This window comes from Microcaecilia unicolor, chromosome 5 (assembly GCF_901765095.1).
Source record: "Microcaecilia unicolor chromosome 5, aMicUni1.1, whole genome shotgun sequence".
NCBI classification, from domain to species: Eukaryota; Metazoa; Chordata; class Amphibia; order Gymnophiona; family Siphonopidae; genus Microcaecilia; species Microcaecilia unicolor.
Genome location: NC_044035.1, coordinates 80,108,313 through 80,124,338, shown reverse-complemented (window position 1 = coordinate 80,124,338; position 16,026 = coordinate 80,108,313). Strand labels below are relative to the sequence as shown.

General features: G+C 44.6%; 1 protein-coding gene across 1 annotated transcript in view; it reads left to right on the top strand.

The window, feature by feature from the left end:
* LOC115470114 (protein FRA10AC1) overlaps nucleotides 1-16,026 on the top strand; it is a 103,564-nt gene that overhangs the window by 19,757 nt on the left and 67,781 nt on the right. The window contains exons 3-5 of the mRNA XM_030203040.1: nucleotides 7,871-7,966; nucleotides 8,046-8,091; nucleotides 15,548-15,624. Of these exons, the coding sequence (XP_030058900.1) occupies nucleotides 7,871-7,966; nucleotides 8,046-8,091; nucleotides 15,548-15,624 (219 nt within the window). The remainder of the gene's footprint in view (nucleotides 1-7,870; nucleotides 7,967-8,045; nucleotides 8,092-15,547; nucleotides 15,625-16,026) is intronic.

Genomic DNA, 16,026 nt, shown 5'->3' with positions numbered 1-16,026 from the left:
GTACCCAATGACGGGGCCCTGGTCCATGGCCCAGTGCAGATTGGAGGACGCCTGTCCTCGTTTCTGGGCGAGTGGACCAGGGTAACTTCAGACGCTTGGGTTCTGGAAGTCATCAGAGACGGCTACAAGCTAGAGTTCTGCCGACCCTTAAGAGACGGGTTTGTACTCTCTCCCTGCAAGTCTCCGGTCAAAGCTGTTGCAGTGCAGCAGACCTTGGACAACCTGATATGCCTGGGTGCAGTCGTTCCAGTGCCAGAAAATCAGATTGGCAAGGGACGTTACTCCATTTACTTTGTGGTACCAAAGAAAGGAGGTTCTGTCCGGCCTATCCTCGACCTCAAAGGGGTCAATCGGGCCTTGAAAGTGCGGCACATTCGCATGGAGACTCTCCGCTCTGTTATAGCGGCAGTGAAGGCAGGGGAGTTCTTGGCTTCCTTGGACATCAAGGAAGCGTACCTGCATATTCCCATCTGGCCTCCTCATCAACGCTTTCTGCGTTTTGCAGTCCTGGGCCGACACTTCCAGTTCAGAGCCCTCCCTTTCGGGTTGGCTACTGCTCCGCGGACCTTCTCCAAAGTAATGGTGGTCATCGCGGCCTTCCTGCGAAAGGAAGGAGTACAAGTCCATCCTTATCTGGACGACTGGTTGATCCAAGCCCCCTCTTATGCAGAGTGCGGCAAAGCTGTGGACTGGGTGATTGCTCTTTTGAGCTCCCTGGGGTGGATCATCAACTGGGAGAAGAGCCAGCTGCGCCCGACTCAGTCCCTGGAGTATCTGGGAGTTCGATTCGACACCCAAGTGGGCAGAGTGTTCCTGCCAGACAATCGGATTGTCAAACTTCAGGCTCAGGTGGACCAGTTCCTGGTAGCCTCTCCTCTTTGGGCTTGGGACTATGTGCAGCTGTTGGGCTCTATGACGGCCACGATGGAAGTAGTGCCCTGGGCCAGGGCTCATATGAGACCACTACAACACTCTCTGCTGCAGCGCTGGACTCCGGTGTCGGAGGATTATGCTGTGCGCCTTCCCTTGGACCCAGCAGTGCGCAAGGCGCTGAGCTGGTGGCTGCAGACAGACAAGTTGTCTGCAGGAATGCCTCTGGTGACCCCGGAGTGGATTGTCGTCACGACGGACGCCTCTTTGTCGGGCTGGGGAGCCCACTGCTTGGGAAGGACAGCGCAGGGGCTCTGGTCTCCTGCAGAGGCAAAGTGGTCTATCAACCTCCTAGAACTCAGAGCCATTCGGTTGGCGCTTTTGGAGTTCATCCCGGTACTGGCGTTGAAGCCAGTACGGGTCCTGTCGGACAATGCCACGGCTGTGGCCTATGTCAACCGCCAGGGAGGTACCAAGAGCGCCCCTCTAGCCAAGGAGGCCATGAATCTATGCCAGTGGGCGGAAGCGAACCTGGAACAGCTGTCAGCGGCCCACATTGCCGGAGTCATGAATGTCAAGGCGGACTTTCTCAGTCGCCATACCTTGGATCCCGGAGAGTGGCAGCTATCTGCTCAGGCGTTCTTGGACATCACGAAGCGCTGGGGCCAGCCGAGCCTAGATCTGATGGAGTCATCGGCCAATTGCCAAGTGCCGCGCTTTTTCAGCAGAGGACGGGACCCTCGATCCCAGGGAGTAGATGCTCTTCTCCAACAGTGGCCGACACAGGAGCTTCTCTATGTGTTCCCGCCCTGGCCCATGTTGGGCAGGGTGCTAGACCGGGTGGCAAAGCATCCGGGCCGGATAATCCTGGTGGGTCCGGACTGGCCCAGACGTCCCTGGTATGCGGACTTGATCAGGCTCTCAGTGGACGATCCTCTGCGGCTGCCAGTGGAGCAGGGCCTGTTGCATCAGGGTCCCGTGGTAATGGAGGATCCCTCCCCCTTTGGTCTTACGGCCTATTGAGCGGCAGCGTCTGAGAAAGAAGGGCTTCTCAGACAAGGTCATCGCCACTATGCTGAGAGCGAGGAAGCGCTCTACTTCTACTGCTTACGCCAGGGTTTGGCGTACCTTTGCAGCGTGGTGTGAAGCAGGCTCACTTTCTCCCTTCACTGCTCCAATTTCTTCAGTGTTGGCGTTCCTGCAAGAAGGTCTGGAGAAAGGCCTGTCGCTCAGTTCCCTTAAAGTCCAGGTAGCGGCTCTGGCTTGCTTTAGGGGCCGCCTGAAGGGTGCTTCCCTGGCTTCGCAGCCAGATGTGGTGCGCTTTCTCAAGGGAGTTAATCACCTGCGCCCTCCTCTGCACTCAGTGGTGCCTGCGTGGAATCTCAACCTGGTGCTAAGAGCCTTGCAGAAGCCGCCTTTTGAACCCTTGTCAAGGGCATCTCTGAAAGACCTGACGTTGAAAGCAGTCTTTTTGGTGGCTATCACTTCAGCCAGAAGAGTTTCCGAGCTCCAGGCACTCTCATGTCGAGAGCCCTTTCTGCAGTTCACTGAGACAGGAGTGTCTATTCGCACAGTGCCTTCCTTCCTGCCCAAGATTGTTTCTCGCTTCCATGTGAATCAGCAGCTCTGTCTCCCTTCCTTTCGTAGGGAGGACTACCCAGAGGAATACTCTGCTCTCAAATTTCTGGATGTGAGACGTGTCATCATCAGATACTTGGAAGTGACCAATGATTTCCGGAAATCGGATCATCTGTTTGTCCTGTTTGCAGGTCCTCGTAAGGGTCTGCAGGCTGCTAAGCCTACAGTGGCAAGATGGCCATTGCAGCGGCTTATGTGGCCGCGGGGAAGGTGCCGCCTATCCAGCTGAAGGCTCACTCCACTAGAGCTCAGGCGGCCTCGATGGCAGAGGCCGGGTCCGTCTCCTTGGAAGAGATTTGCAAGGCGGCAACTTGGGCTTCGGCCCATACCTTCTCCAGGCATTACCGCTTGACTGTGGCTGCTCGGGCGGAGGCCCGGTTTGGAGCTTCATTGTTGCGGTCAGGGATTTCAATGTCCCGCCCTGGGTGAGTACTGCTTTGGTACATCCCACCAGTCTATGGATTGATCAGCATGACGATATGGAAGGTAAAATTATGTATCATACCTGATAATTTTCTTTCCATTAATCATAGCTGATCAATCCATAGTCCCTCCCAGATATCTGTATTGTTTATATTCTGGTTGCATTTCAGGTTCAAGTTTAGTCTTCAGTTCCTGTTCAGGAGGACTTCGTGTTCAAGTTTTTCAATGGATTCTTCAAGAGTTGAGACGAATTTGTGTTACAGTGAGCTGCTGCATTCCTCTCCCCTCCGTTTTACGGGGCTGGATTGAGACTTAAATTCTGCCGGCGCTCCCTCCCGCTTCGTGCGGCAGTAGGGCAGCTTTGTACCCCTCCCGCTTTGGCGGTGTTAGGGTCAGTCAGCTCCTCCCGCGGTTGCGGTTGCAGGATAAGCCAGATCCCCCCGCATCGGCGGGTGTGGTGTCCCTCCCCCGCTCCGCGGGGATGAGCTGGACGGATTCCCCTCCCCCACTTGTGTGGGGATGAGCTGGGTTAATTCCCCTCCCCCGTTTCGGCGGTGGTGAGCTGGGCAGAGTGTCCCTTTGTGGGTGTAATTCTCTAAGTGCTGAGTCCTGCGGATGGAGCTTGGATATCGACATACTGAGGAGTTTCCGGCAGCACATGACCACATATAGGGAGGCAAAAGGATTGCTCTCTATCTCCACCTGCTGGTAGATGGACACAACCCACCAGTCTATGGATTGATCAGCTATGATTAATGGAAAGAAAATTATCAGGTATGATACATAATTTTACCTTCGATTCAACCCCAAAGACATTAGTCACATTCAGCCGAATAGTGATTCAAATCTGGGGCTCTACTGTGCTAAATCCTACTGAAATAAACACTTTATCTCTGATTTCACATTGCTTCTTTTATTATTTGTTGTGTTAAAGCTCAGTGCCCATTATTCATATTCAGTATTCTGATTTGGCCGAATAACGGGGGTCTTTTACTAAGCCGTGCTAGAGTTTTTAGCTTGCTGTAAACACTGACAGCTAGTGTGACCTTTTGGACAATTACTGGTAATCTCCTGGTCTGTTTCATTAAGGAACTTTGATGTTGACTTTCGCTATCTTGGTATTATTTTAGACCAGCAACTTTGTATTGACCAACAAATTTCTACCATTTCCAAAACTTTTTTTTTCTCTCTGCGTCGTTTCTGTTCCATCAGCAAATGCCTTGATCCATCTGCCTCCATGACTGTCCTTTATGCTACAGTCCTGTTCTGGTTGTAATGTGATCTATGCAGGCCTTAATTTTGGTCTACTCAAGCATCTCCAATCTATACACAACACTGCTGTTCGTGCCCTCTTTCGTGCTAAGAAATTTGATAGAGTTGACTCCTCTCTTCATTCAGCACCGCTGGCTTCCTATTAAATTTAGGATTCAGTTTAAAATCTTAATTCAAACACATAAAATTATTTTTATCTTGTTTCCTTCCTACTTATCATCCTTAATTACCCCTCATCATCCAGTTCAAGTATTACGCTCTATCTACGAATACCGGCAAAGTATTCCCTCAGTCTTTTGCTCTCAATTTGAGTTCACATAGAACTGTGCCTTCTTTTTTTTTTACTGTCCCTCTTTATGGAACTCGTTGCCCCCCCCCCCCCCCAAAAAAAAAAAATGTGTAAGGAACCTCCCTGTCTAAAATTCAGGAAGACATTAAAAACTTACCTTTTCCAACTGGCTTTTAAGACTTCTGTCCCACCTACTGATTTCCCACTGCTAGCAGCGGCTGCTTGACAGATTGGCAGATCTGTTTTTGTGGTGATGGGGGGGGGGGGATTCCTTCCTTCTCTTTCTTTCCTTAATAGATTGTAGTTCCTTTCCTTTGTCTAAAATTAGATTGTAAACCACCTTCAGCGTTCCCTTCCCTCGTTAGGCAGTATATCAAGCATCTTGTAAACAGTAAACAATGACTTAAAAGTTGAATGTACTGAAAAAATGCTTCTGTTTGTTTATATCTCAAGTATATGTTATCTAGATGTTGTATATGGGTCACACTGGAGACCTGTTTGAACCTTGCAGTTGTGCCTTCTCTCCATTTTGAAGTTGCTGGGGAACGAATCAGCACTATAGAGAGGTATGGAGCAACCAGGTGCACTCTGGAATTCCAGAAATCAGTCACTTTTATTAGGATCTCAGTTTTGTCAAATGAGTTATATAACTGGCAGATGACCTTTAAAACTAGCTACACTGCTGTCTTCTGGAGGAGACAGTACAAACCATACTTTGCAGTGATTCTTTCTCTGAGCCGTCGAGTTATTTATTTCAAAATCTGTTTTTATTCAATAATAAGAAATATTAAACAGAATAGGAGTACATGCACACAAATTAAATCTAAAACAGTAAACATTTGCAATAATACCAGGATAAAATAAAACGCCACCCTCCCCCCACAACCCACCCACTCAAACCAAGTACCCATACCATAAGTAGGAAAAATACTCCCACTGCTCAATATATTAGAGACTTGGACTCTTATAGTCCCCAACCCAATACACTTAGCTATGAAGAAACAAAATCTTCCTGTATGAACCCTCTGTAACCCCCCCCCCCCCCCCTCTGGGTATGCATAACTCAGATCCTCCCCACTGTATCCTGGAATCTGTTCAGAACATGCGTACACGCTCTGTGGGAAATCGAATGAAGGTAAGGCTCCCCAATGGACAAAAATAATTTCTGCTGCTTAGGATGATATTGTGCCCTATAAGATTCCCATACCAAGAGATCTTGAAGTTTATTACGCCAATACCAGAAACGCAGGGATTGGTCACTAAGCAAGTGATTCAATATACATTTTTTGTGTAGAATATAGGCCTTATTTAAAAACAATTTTTCTTCCTGCCCCTGGCCCCCAAAGAAGCAATGTTATTAAGAATGATCCCCTCAAACGAGAGTGATAGGAAATGACCAAGTAAGTATTGAATATAATGAATCAAGGATAACCAAAACGTTTTAATTTGCGGACATTGCCACAAACCATGAGCCAGCGTGTTAACAGTAGAGTGGCGTTTGGAACACTGAGATGAGGCAATGCATCCAGCATAGAACGCCTGTTTCTGAGAAAAATACACCCTGTGAGTTTTACGGAACTGACACTCCTGTAACTTTGCATTATGGACCACCCATGGGATCCCACTCACAATCTCCCTGAAAGAGGCAACTCTAAGAGGTCTACCAGTAGTAGTACCCAGCTCTCTGGACCAGGTCTCCAGTAATAGTTTATAAGTTTTAGGCTTCTGAAGGCACAGTTTCTTATGAGGAAACTGACAAGACCCAAAACATCCCTCTCCAAAAACTCTCTGATCTGTTGACCATCACTCAGCCGTAAGCCCTGGAGGAACAAGGAATGCAGGTAATGAGACAGTTGCAGGTATGCATAACAATTTGCCCATTCCATTGAAAAACGCTGTCTTAGATCATCAGACGCCAACCACGAGCCATCTGTCTAAAGCAGATGTTCCATCAGTGCTATCCTGTGCGAAGCCTACCTACATAAGCAGTTGAGTTAATGAAAAAGTAAAACAATTGTTTTCTTAATTAAAATCTGTACCTAGGCAACTCTGCATATAATTTGGAGCTGCTGTTCTGCTATATGAAATCCCATTGTGTTTGCTGGTGAAACTTTTGAAGTACCCTCCTGGTGGTATTAAATACCTAATTGCTTGTCTGGCTCTTATATATCTATATTGGCAGCATCAGAAAGGCCTTTTTAAATATTTTTAAGTGTCGCAGCACTGCCTTTATTGTTAGGAACCCCTGAGGGGACCATGATCGGCCAGTTTGTAGTTGCGGTGCTTCTCAAAAAAATGTTTCTTTCTAATTGTGGTTTGTGTTTATTTTCACACACATATACAAACACAGGCAGGTGCACACACTCACACACAAACATGAATTGGAAAGAATTCCACAAGCCATGCTCTGCACACTTTTCCCACTTATTTAATATTACACGTTATGATAGTTTTATAAGTGTTCTAGGATATTTTATAGGTAGGTAACTCAACTTGATATTGAAATCAAGGATTTTATATTAGGATGGCAAGTATTTTAAATTGTAACCCAGCCCATTCTTGAGTAGTGCAGTGTTCTTGATTCAGTAGGAAATACAAACCTACAGATTCCAGAAGATAGACATTAAAAGAAACAAATAAACAAAGCAGGGCTAGTTGATTGAAATAATCTACGTACCTTTTTATATGTATTTAATTTTAAAAAAATGACACATGGCCAGGGATGGTTTTAGTCATGGTGGGGCCCAGGGCAGAAATTAAGGAGGGGGCCCCAGATCCTTGAACCCTCTCCCCTTCTCCCCCGATCTCCCCACCTGCATTGTGTCCAGGCATCTCTTACCCTTCTCCCCACCACAGTCCGTCTCCCTCCATTCCCCTCACCTTGCGGTCTCCTTTATTTTCCTTCTCAGAGGGGCCCTGGTGCGGCAGTCATCCTCAGCAGCTGCCTCCAGCTGTCCTGAAACTTTCCCTCTCTGCCGCAGTCCGCACAGGCAAAAACAGGAAATTGGGTCAGAGGGGGGTGGATCGCGGCAGAGAGGGAAAGCTTTGGTGCAGGCAGAGGCAGCTTGTGAGGATGGCTTCTGCGCCGGGGACCCTCTGAGAAGGGAAATAAAATTTTAAAGAAGATCGGAAAGGGAGGAGGAGATGGACTGTGGTGGGGAGAAGGGAAAGTGATGCCTAGACCATGGGGCCCCTTGGAGCTGTGGGGCCCAGATCAGCTGCCCTGTTTGTCCTCCCCCTCCCCCCATTCCGGTCCTGCACATGGCTCATTATTAGCAAAAGAAAAAGATGGCAATGTATTCCATGGATATATGTGCACACCCTGTTGCTGAGGTTCATGCTTGAAGAAATTACATACTGTTCTCTCTACTCTTGCAGGAAAAAAGATGATGATGTGTTGCTTAAAAAGCCATTCCAGAAGGAAAAATATGGAAAAGTGGTGCATAATCAAGTTGCAGCTGCTGAATGGGATCGGTATGGTATAGATTGGAGATATTTGTTTAATTTATAGAGAACATTTGAGTGGAAGCTAATTCTATATTGCTGTTAACAGGGAAGAAGCAAGGAATAGGAGATTTCACTTGATAGCCATGGATGCTGTATCCTTTACACAGCTTTTGCATAAGATTGCTCTTTAGTGATCCTGGCTTCAAAATATTATTTCCAGACAAAATTGTTTTATTTTCCTGCTTCCTGTCACCTAATGTGCAGATTTGCTTGACCTTGTTGCTAGCTGCAGTCTCCTGTCTTATGCTTGCCTGTTGCCCTATGTGTAATTCAATGACTGGGGACTGGAAGCGCTGCAGTGACCCGGAATGCATTTATGATTGTTTTTAATTAAATGTTTCCAAGGGTGTAACAGTGATTCAGAACCTTAAATAAACTGTGTACATGATTTGATTGCCAACATGATTTAAAGAAAGAGATGTATTTTCAGTACCCAATTTTTCTTTGTTATAATGCTGTGTGGTAATGTACATGCTTCTGCATAAATATATGCAGTTTACTGTAATTTATTACATTTTCACTGTGGAGCATGTTTTTCATCTAAGCATTGTGGTTAATGTGGTTTTTGATCACGTGGAGGGGCATAATCGAATGGCGCCGGCCATCTCTAAGGCCGGCGCCGTAAAGAGGTGTCCCGAACCGTATTATTGAAACAAAATGGCCGACCATCTTTCGTTTTGATAATACGGTTGGGGCCGGCCAAATGTCAGAGATGGCTGGCATCGGTTTTCGCTGATAATGGAAACCAATGCCGGCCATCTCAAACCCGGCCAAATCCAAGGCATTTGGTCGTGGGAAGGGCCAGCATTCATAGTGTACTGGGTCCCCCTGACATGCCAGGACACCAACCGGGCACCCTAGGGAGCACTGCAGTGGACTTCATTATTAGCTCCCAGGTACACAGCTCCCTTCCCTTGGGTGCTGAGCCCCCCCCAAATCCCCCCCCCCCCCAAAACCCACTCCCCACAACTGTACACCACTACCATAGCTCTTATGGGTGAAGGGGGCACTTACATGTGGGTACAGTGGGTTTTGGAGGGCTCCCATTTACCACCACAAGTGTAACAGGTAGGGGGGGATGGGCCTGGGTCCGCCTGCCTGAAGTGCACTGCCGTACCCCCTAAAACTGCTCCAGGGACCTGCATACTGCTGTGATGGAGCTGGGTATGACATTTGAGGCTGGCATAGAGGCTGGCAATAAATGTCTTTAATTTTTTTTTTTTTTTTAGGGTGAGAGGGGGTTGGTGACCACTGGGGGAGTACAGGGAGGTCATCCCCGATTCCCTCCGGTGGTCATCTGGTGAGTTGGGGCACCTTTTTGAGGCTTGGTCCTAAAAATAAATGGACCAAGTAAAAACGGCCAAGTGCTCGTCAGGGCCGGCCTTCTTTTTTCCATTATCAGCCGAGGGCGGCCATGGGTTAACCACGCCCCCGCCCTGCCTTCGCTACGCCTCCAACACGCCCCCTTAAACTTTAGCCGCTTCTGCGACGGACTGCAGTTGAGGCCGGCCAAAATCGGCTTTCGATTATGCTGATTTCGCTGGACTTGAGAGATGGCCAGCCATCTCCCGATTTCTGTCAGAAGATGGCTGGCCTTCTCTTTCAAAAATAAGCAGGACAGTTAGTTAGAAGCTCATTTTCAAAGCACATAGAATTACAAAGTTGCATAGAGGGGCATTTTAGATATAGCTCTAAATGTCCCAAATCCGAACAGAAAACATGACCATTTTCGAAACCACAAAAACATCTTATCTTTTTTTTTCCGAAAATACTGTTTGTAACAAGCTTTTGTGCTCTGTGCGTTTATCTTTTTAGGCCATTTTCGCAAAAAAAGAAAATGTACAAGTGATAATTTAGAAAATCAAGCCATTGGGATGTAAGGAGCCACCATTTTTAGTGGACTGGTTCCCCAGACATCCTAGGAGAGCAGTGGGACACCCTAGGGGACACTGCAGTGGACTTATATAAGTGCTCCCAGGAACACATCTCACCGTTGCTTCCATATATTGTTTGGGGAGCCCTCCAAAACCCACTGCCCCCAACTGTACACCACTACAATGGCCCTTAGGTTAAAGGGGTCACCTATATGTGGGTACAGTAGGTTTCTGGTAAGTTTTGGAGGGCTCGCAGTTTCCACCACAAGTGTAACAGGTAGGGGGAGTTATGGGCCTGAGTCGTCATCTCAACAGTGCACTACACTGCTGGGACCTGTATGCTGCTCTAATAGATCTGGCTATAAAGTCTGAGAATGTCATAGAGGATGGTAAGTAATATTTTTATTCACCACTTAGGGAGGTGAGAGGGGGGTCAGTGACCACTGGTGGAGTTATGGGAGGTGATCCCTGTTTCCCTCCAGTGGTCATCTGGTCATTTAGGGCACCTTTTTGTGTCTTACTCATTGTAAAAACAGGTCTTGATTAAAACTTTTAGATTTTTGCTCCATTATGGTTGTAAAATGTGTTAGGCATTTCCTAAGCCCACCTTTGAAACGCCCCCGACATGCCCCCTTGTGATTTGGACGCATTGCAGATGAATTGCATAGATGGGCATTGCAAAATAGGTTTAAAAAATAGATTTGGACGTTTTGAGAAGATTTTCATCCAAATGCTGCTTTATGACACTTTTTAAATGTTTTTTCTTTAAAAAAATGAGCCCCATAGTAGCCTATATATCTTTGGGGTTCATTTTCAAAGCATTTAGACTTACAAAGTTCTATAGGTTTCTATGGAACTTTGTAAGTCTAAGTGCTTTGAAAATATGCTTCTTTATGCTTTGAAAATGAGCACTTTAATGAAGTATGTGTTTGCCTGTGTCATTAAAATAATGGTGACACTATTTCCTGTAACTAAGGAAAACAAATCTTTAAATATTAGACTTTCATAGAACTCCAGAACTAAATTCTGAAAATTACAACACAGAATGCTTTCAGGCAATTGCTGTGTAGACAGCTGCATAAATTCAAATTCAGTTCTCTCCAAGTGGAGTCGTGGGATCTACCTCAGAAGATCTGTGAGCAGCTGCTTTCTTCCTTGTTACTTGGCAGAACTGATGCTATTGTATGTAGAGCAAATAACTTCGAAATAGTTTACTTTCTGAGGAAATTCAGTGACCATTCAAAGAAAAGGAACCAAGAGCCTTTTGTGGAAACAATGCAATCTCAGGAGTAGGGGCACTTAGACTTCAAAATGGGTTAAGAGGTAAATTCTATATAAGTAATTAAAAGTTAATTGTCAAAAAACTGATCACTGAGCTAGTATTCCATAGCAGCAGAGTTGCTGCCAAATCTATTATAGAAAACTAGTGCAAGTCTGGGATTTCACGCCATACTTTAGGAAGAACTGCTTATGCTGTGTATATGGCTGATGAAAATGGTGGTGTATAAATGCAAATACAGAAGAACAAGGACTTCGCAGAACAAGTCACACTCAGGAGACAGTGAAGATGACACAATGGGACGATGGATGTTGTGTGGTCTAGAAGATTTATTAAAACCTTGACTTGACAAGGCCGTGTTTTGGCCTAGTGGCCTGCCTCAGGAGTCTAGGTTGCTGCCCTTCCTTCAGATACAGTCCTTATTAGGGTTGCTGACTAGCTCCAACTCCCAACTGTTCAAAATAAGCCAGGGATTCTCAACCCAGTCCTCAGCACACACCAGCCAGTCAGGTTTTCAGGATATCCACAGTGAATATTGTGACATAGCAACTGTGTCAGGACCCCAGAGGGGTCATGGAGGTTAGGAAGTAACCGGCTGCTATACCCAGTAAAAACCCAAAGGTTAAAAAAAAAATTCTTTCTTCCTTCCTTCCTTCCTAACCTCCATGACCCTTGGGGTCCTGACACAACTGCTGTGTCACAATATTCATTGTGGGTATCCTGAAAACCTGACTGGGTTGAGAACCCCTGCCTTATTTTGAACAGTTGGGAGTTAGTTAGCAACCCTAATAAGGACTGTACCTGAAGGAAGGGCAGCAACCTAGACTCCTGAGGCAGGCCACTGGGCCAAAACACGGCTGTGTCGAGTCAAGATTTTAATAAATCTTCTACACCACACAGCATCCATCGTCCCATTATGCCATCTTCGCTGTCTCCTGAGGGTGTATAAATGCAACCATTTTATAAAGCACTTAGCAAAAACACCAGATCTTGACATTAACTATATATATACTGTTTGCCTCAGTGGTGCTACACATTGAACTTGACTGTAATCAATGAGATTTATAGCACCCACCTCCTCTTTGGCAACCCTGACCAGCATTCACTTTCTTTAAGAACGTTTTCTAAAAGATAAGTTAATTGTTCAGAACGCTATGGGGCTCATTTCCAAAGTACTTAGACTTACAAAGTTCCATAGGTTTCTATGAAACTTTGTAATTCTTAAGTGCTTTGAAAATACACCTCTATGACAGCTAATTTATGAGAATAATTATATAATTATAGTTAAGCAAATAGGATATTGGGTTGCCAATGAGGAGGTGGGTGTTGTAAATCTCATTGATTACAGTTAAGTTCAATGAGTGGCACCACTGAGGCAAACAACATATACATAATGAACTGTTTTTTTGGCTCTGTTATTAGATTATTTCCTGATCTGTCTCATATGACCTAAGCTAGAAGAAAGAAAGAACTTCTTGGCTTTACAGCTGAGGGTTTTGGCTCTCCCAGGGACATTTGTATTGACATTTCCTTGTCGTTGTTTTGTTACTTTAGGTGCTAATACTTTTTTTTATTTCTTGAGCCAAAGCAGCTCACGGACTTTCTGGTTTCAAGGGAAAAATCGGAGGTTCCTGAATAATTGACTATATTGAATTACCTTAACCAAGCATTTCCATGTTCACTGTGTAACTTCTCTTTTGAATATTTGAGACTTTGTCTTAATTTTTCCTTATTTTTTTATTTCAATAATCTTGACTTCCAACTTTGTGGGCTAAAGTGATTAATTTTTGTTACCTTTGCAATATTATTATTTCCTTTATATTTGATTCTTATTTCTTTATTCATGCTATTGATGGATGTAATATTTTGAAAGTCACTAATAAAATACATTTTAAAAACCAATCTATACATTTTGTCATTGACAGCCCTGTTTACTAAGGCGCGTTAGCATTTTTAACGCACCTACAATTAGCGTGCACCCTAACCATGTAGGCACAAACACGATTAGTGCAAGTACATGGATAACATATGTTAAAAACGCTAACGCGCCTATAATGCGGATTAGTAAACAGGGCCCTTAATGTCAAGATCTGGTGTTTTTGCTAAGTGCTTTGAAGGTCGGATAACATTAGATCGATTGTATCTCACTGGATTTTGAGTGCTTTAACTATTCTATAAAGTGAATTCAAGAATTATCAGAATGCCCCTGATACACCCATGCCCCTCCCACATTAACGCCCCACACGAGAGAAGTTAAGCATGCTGTTTCTACAATAGGGGTGTGAGACTGTTACACGTACAACATCAAATTTGCACAAATTAGTGCTTGTTAACACCAATTATTGGTATTTGTCACTAAATTTGTGCCAGTTAGTTAATTATATTATGCGCTTAACTGTGCCCAATAACGTGCCAAATTTTGAGTACCATTTATAGAATCTACTACTGCTTATTACTTATAATTTCTGTAGCACTACTAGACATATGCAGCGCTGTACACTGAACATGAAGAGACAGTCCCTGCTCGACAGAGCTTACAATCTAGACAAACAACACAAATAAGAGATAAGGGAATTAGTTAAGGTGGGAATGATAAAACAGACACCTTAAAAAGGTGGACTTTTAGCCTAGATTTGAAAATGGCCAGAGATGGAGCTTGACATACTGATTCAGGAAGTCTATTCCAGGTGTATGGTGCAGCAAGATAAAAGGAACGGAGTCTGGAGTTTGCAGTGGAGGAGAAGGGTATAGAGAAGAGAGATTAACCTAATGAATGGAGTTCCCGGGGAGGAGTGTAGGGTGAGTGGAGAGGTACTGAGGAGCTGCAGAGAGAATGCACTTGCAAGTCAGTAAGAGGAGTTTGAACTGTATGTGGAAACAGATAGGGAGCCAATGAAGTGACTTGAGAAGAGATATGGTGTCAGCTAAACATGCTGTGATTGGCTGAGAGAGACCTAGAGGGGCATAATCAAAAGGGACGTCCAAATAGTTTTGATTTGGGCATCCTCGCACGTCCCGATCCCCGATTCTCTCTCCCGCTCTCTCCCTTTGCTGCACAAAATGCCCGGCAATTTATTGACAGCTATTATACACGCAGCTTGTCTGCGTGTATGAAGCCGTCTTTGGCATGCCCAGAGCAGCCAGCATAACGCTTGGCTGCTCTGCGCATGCGCAGCTGGCCGACTTGCTTCCCCTCCTTAGGAAGTAAATCGTTTGCAAATGAGCTAACAGCAAGCAGTTCATTTGCATGCGATTTCCTTCATGCATGCCCGTTTTTTACTGATTCGCTAAGGGATCGGTAAGGGAAGGGCTCTTTCCGTGGAGTTAGTGCATCTGGCTGTGAAACTGGGAGCCAGTGTGCTGATCTTTGGAGGAATACTTCTTGGTCTCTGTTGTAGAGATCAGCTTTTGTCTGCAAAAGTAGCTGCTTTCCCGATTTTGTTAACTGTAGCGTGGAAGTGACTGTGCAGACTTGGCCTGTTCATTGCTGTATGAGTCTGTCTTGGCTCAAGATAATCATTTCTGTCTCTTGCTTTGTGGTTATTGTTAGGAAGTCTTACTGCTTTGTATTACCGTTAGGACGACAGTTATTCCTTAAGCAGTGTTGCATGCAACAAAGCGTTTTATGCACACTTTATATTTTTGTTTTAAATTTTTTTTTTTTAAATTTTATAGCTTCCTGAGCAAGGTTCCATATGAAAGCCAAAACTGTTAATATTAACCTGAAACAGTTGACTTTGTTGAATAATAAATGTCCCAACTATATCAAACAAATAGGCATTGGTCATTTTCTGTTTAAAAATCTGCTGTAAAGGACACTTGCTAGAAGAAATTGATGTACAAAAGAGGGGTAAAAACATTAGGCTGAATGTCTTAAATATTTTTGAAACCATTGGCGTAGCAGAAAAATTTAGCAGATTTGTCCTGGTGCTGAGTGCATGCCGAGACTGGTTGCTAGTTGACCGGCAGAAACATTCCATTATCTAATTACTTTAATAGCTGGTAGGAAGTGAAGTGAAGCTTATTAGAGGCTGCTAACGGAACATCAGTTTAATAGCAAATTACTTTAAATAGCTATCTGTTCTTTAGATGGCTATGACATAGATAAGGTAAAGTTTTGTGGACTTTGTGGTTGGGGGTATTAGAACCTTAAATCAGATAGTCTCACAGAGAGGGCCTAGATACTGAACATTTGTATTTATTGTTGAAAACATCCCAGCTTTACCTGTCACGGTAGAATAATCCAGATAAAATGTATACTTTTGGAATTCATTTCTCAGGCTTTTGAAGCACTGCATCATGGTTGGGATTTCTGATTTGATTATGGAAATTAAATGAAAATCAATTATTGTATAAGGAATAACATCTTAAAATTCCTTAACCTGTTTTTTCCAGTATGCCAGACATAAGAAGTTTGTGAATGATTACATTTTATACTATGGTGGAAAGAAGGAAGATTTCAAGCGTTCAGTGTAAGTACAAAGAATGAGTGCATCTCCTTTTAATTTAAATGTTCATCAGCCTAAAACCCTTTTGGCAATGTCATTGTACCAGAGTGCTTGTTACAGAGAGATCTTAATTAATCCCAGAGCTGGACAAATCCTGAGTTTTGTTGCTGTTCAGCTATGTACTTATTTATTTCTATCCCACATTATCTATAAAATCTAAGCAGATTACAAGAAATACTCATAAATTGTAAGACATACAACCCACTTACATCTTAAAACCATACTCTTCCCAATACCACTCTGCCCAGTGCCTCCACTTAACCCTATCATCACATGCTGTCCCTCCTAATGCTGATGCTCAGCCTTATTGCCATTCTCTATCCCCCTCCTAATGTCAGTACTTGGCTCCATCACTGTCTAAAAGCT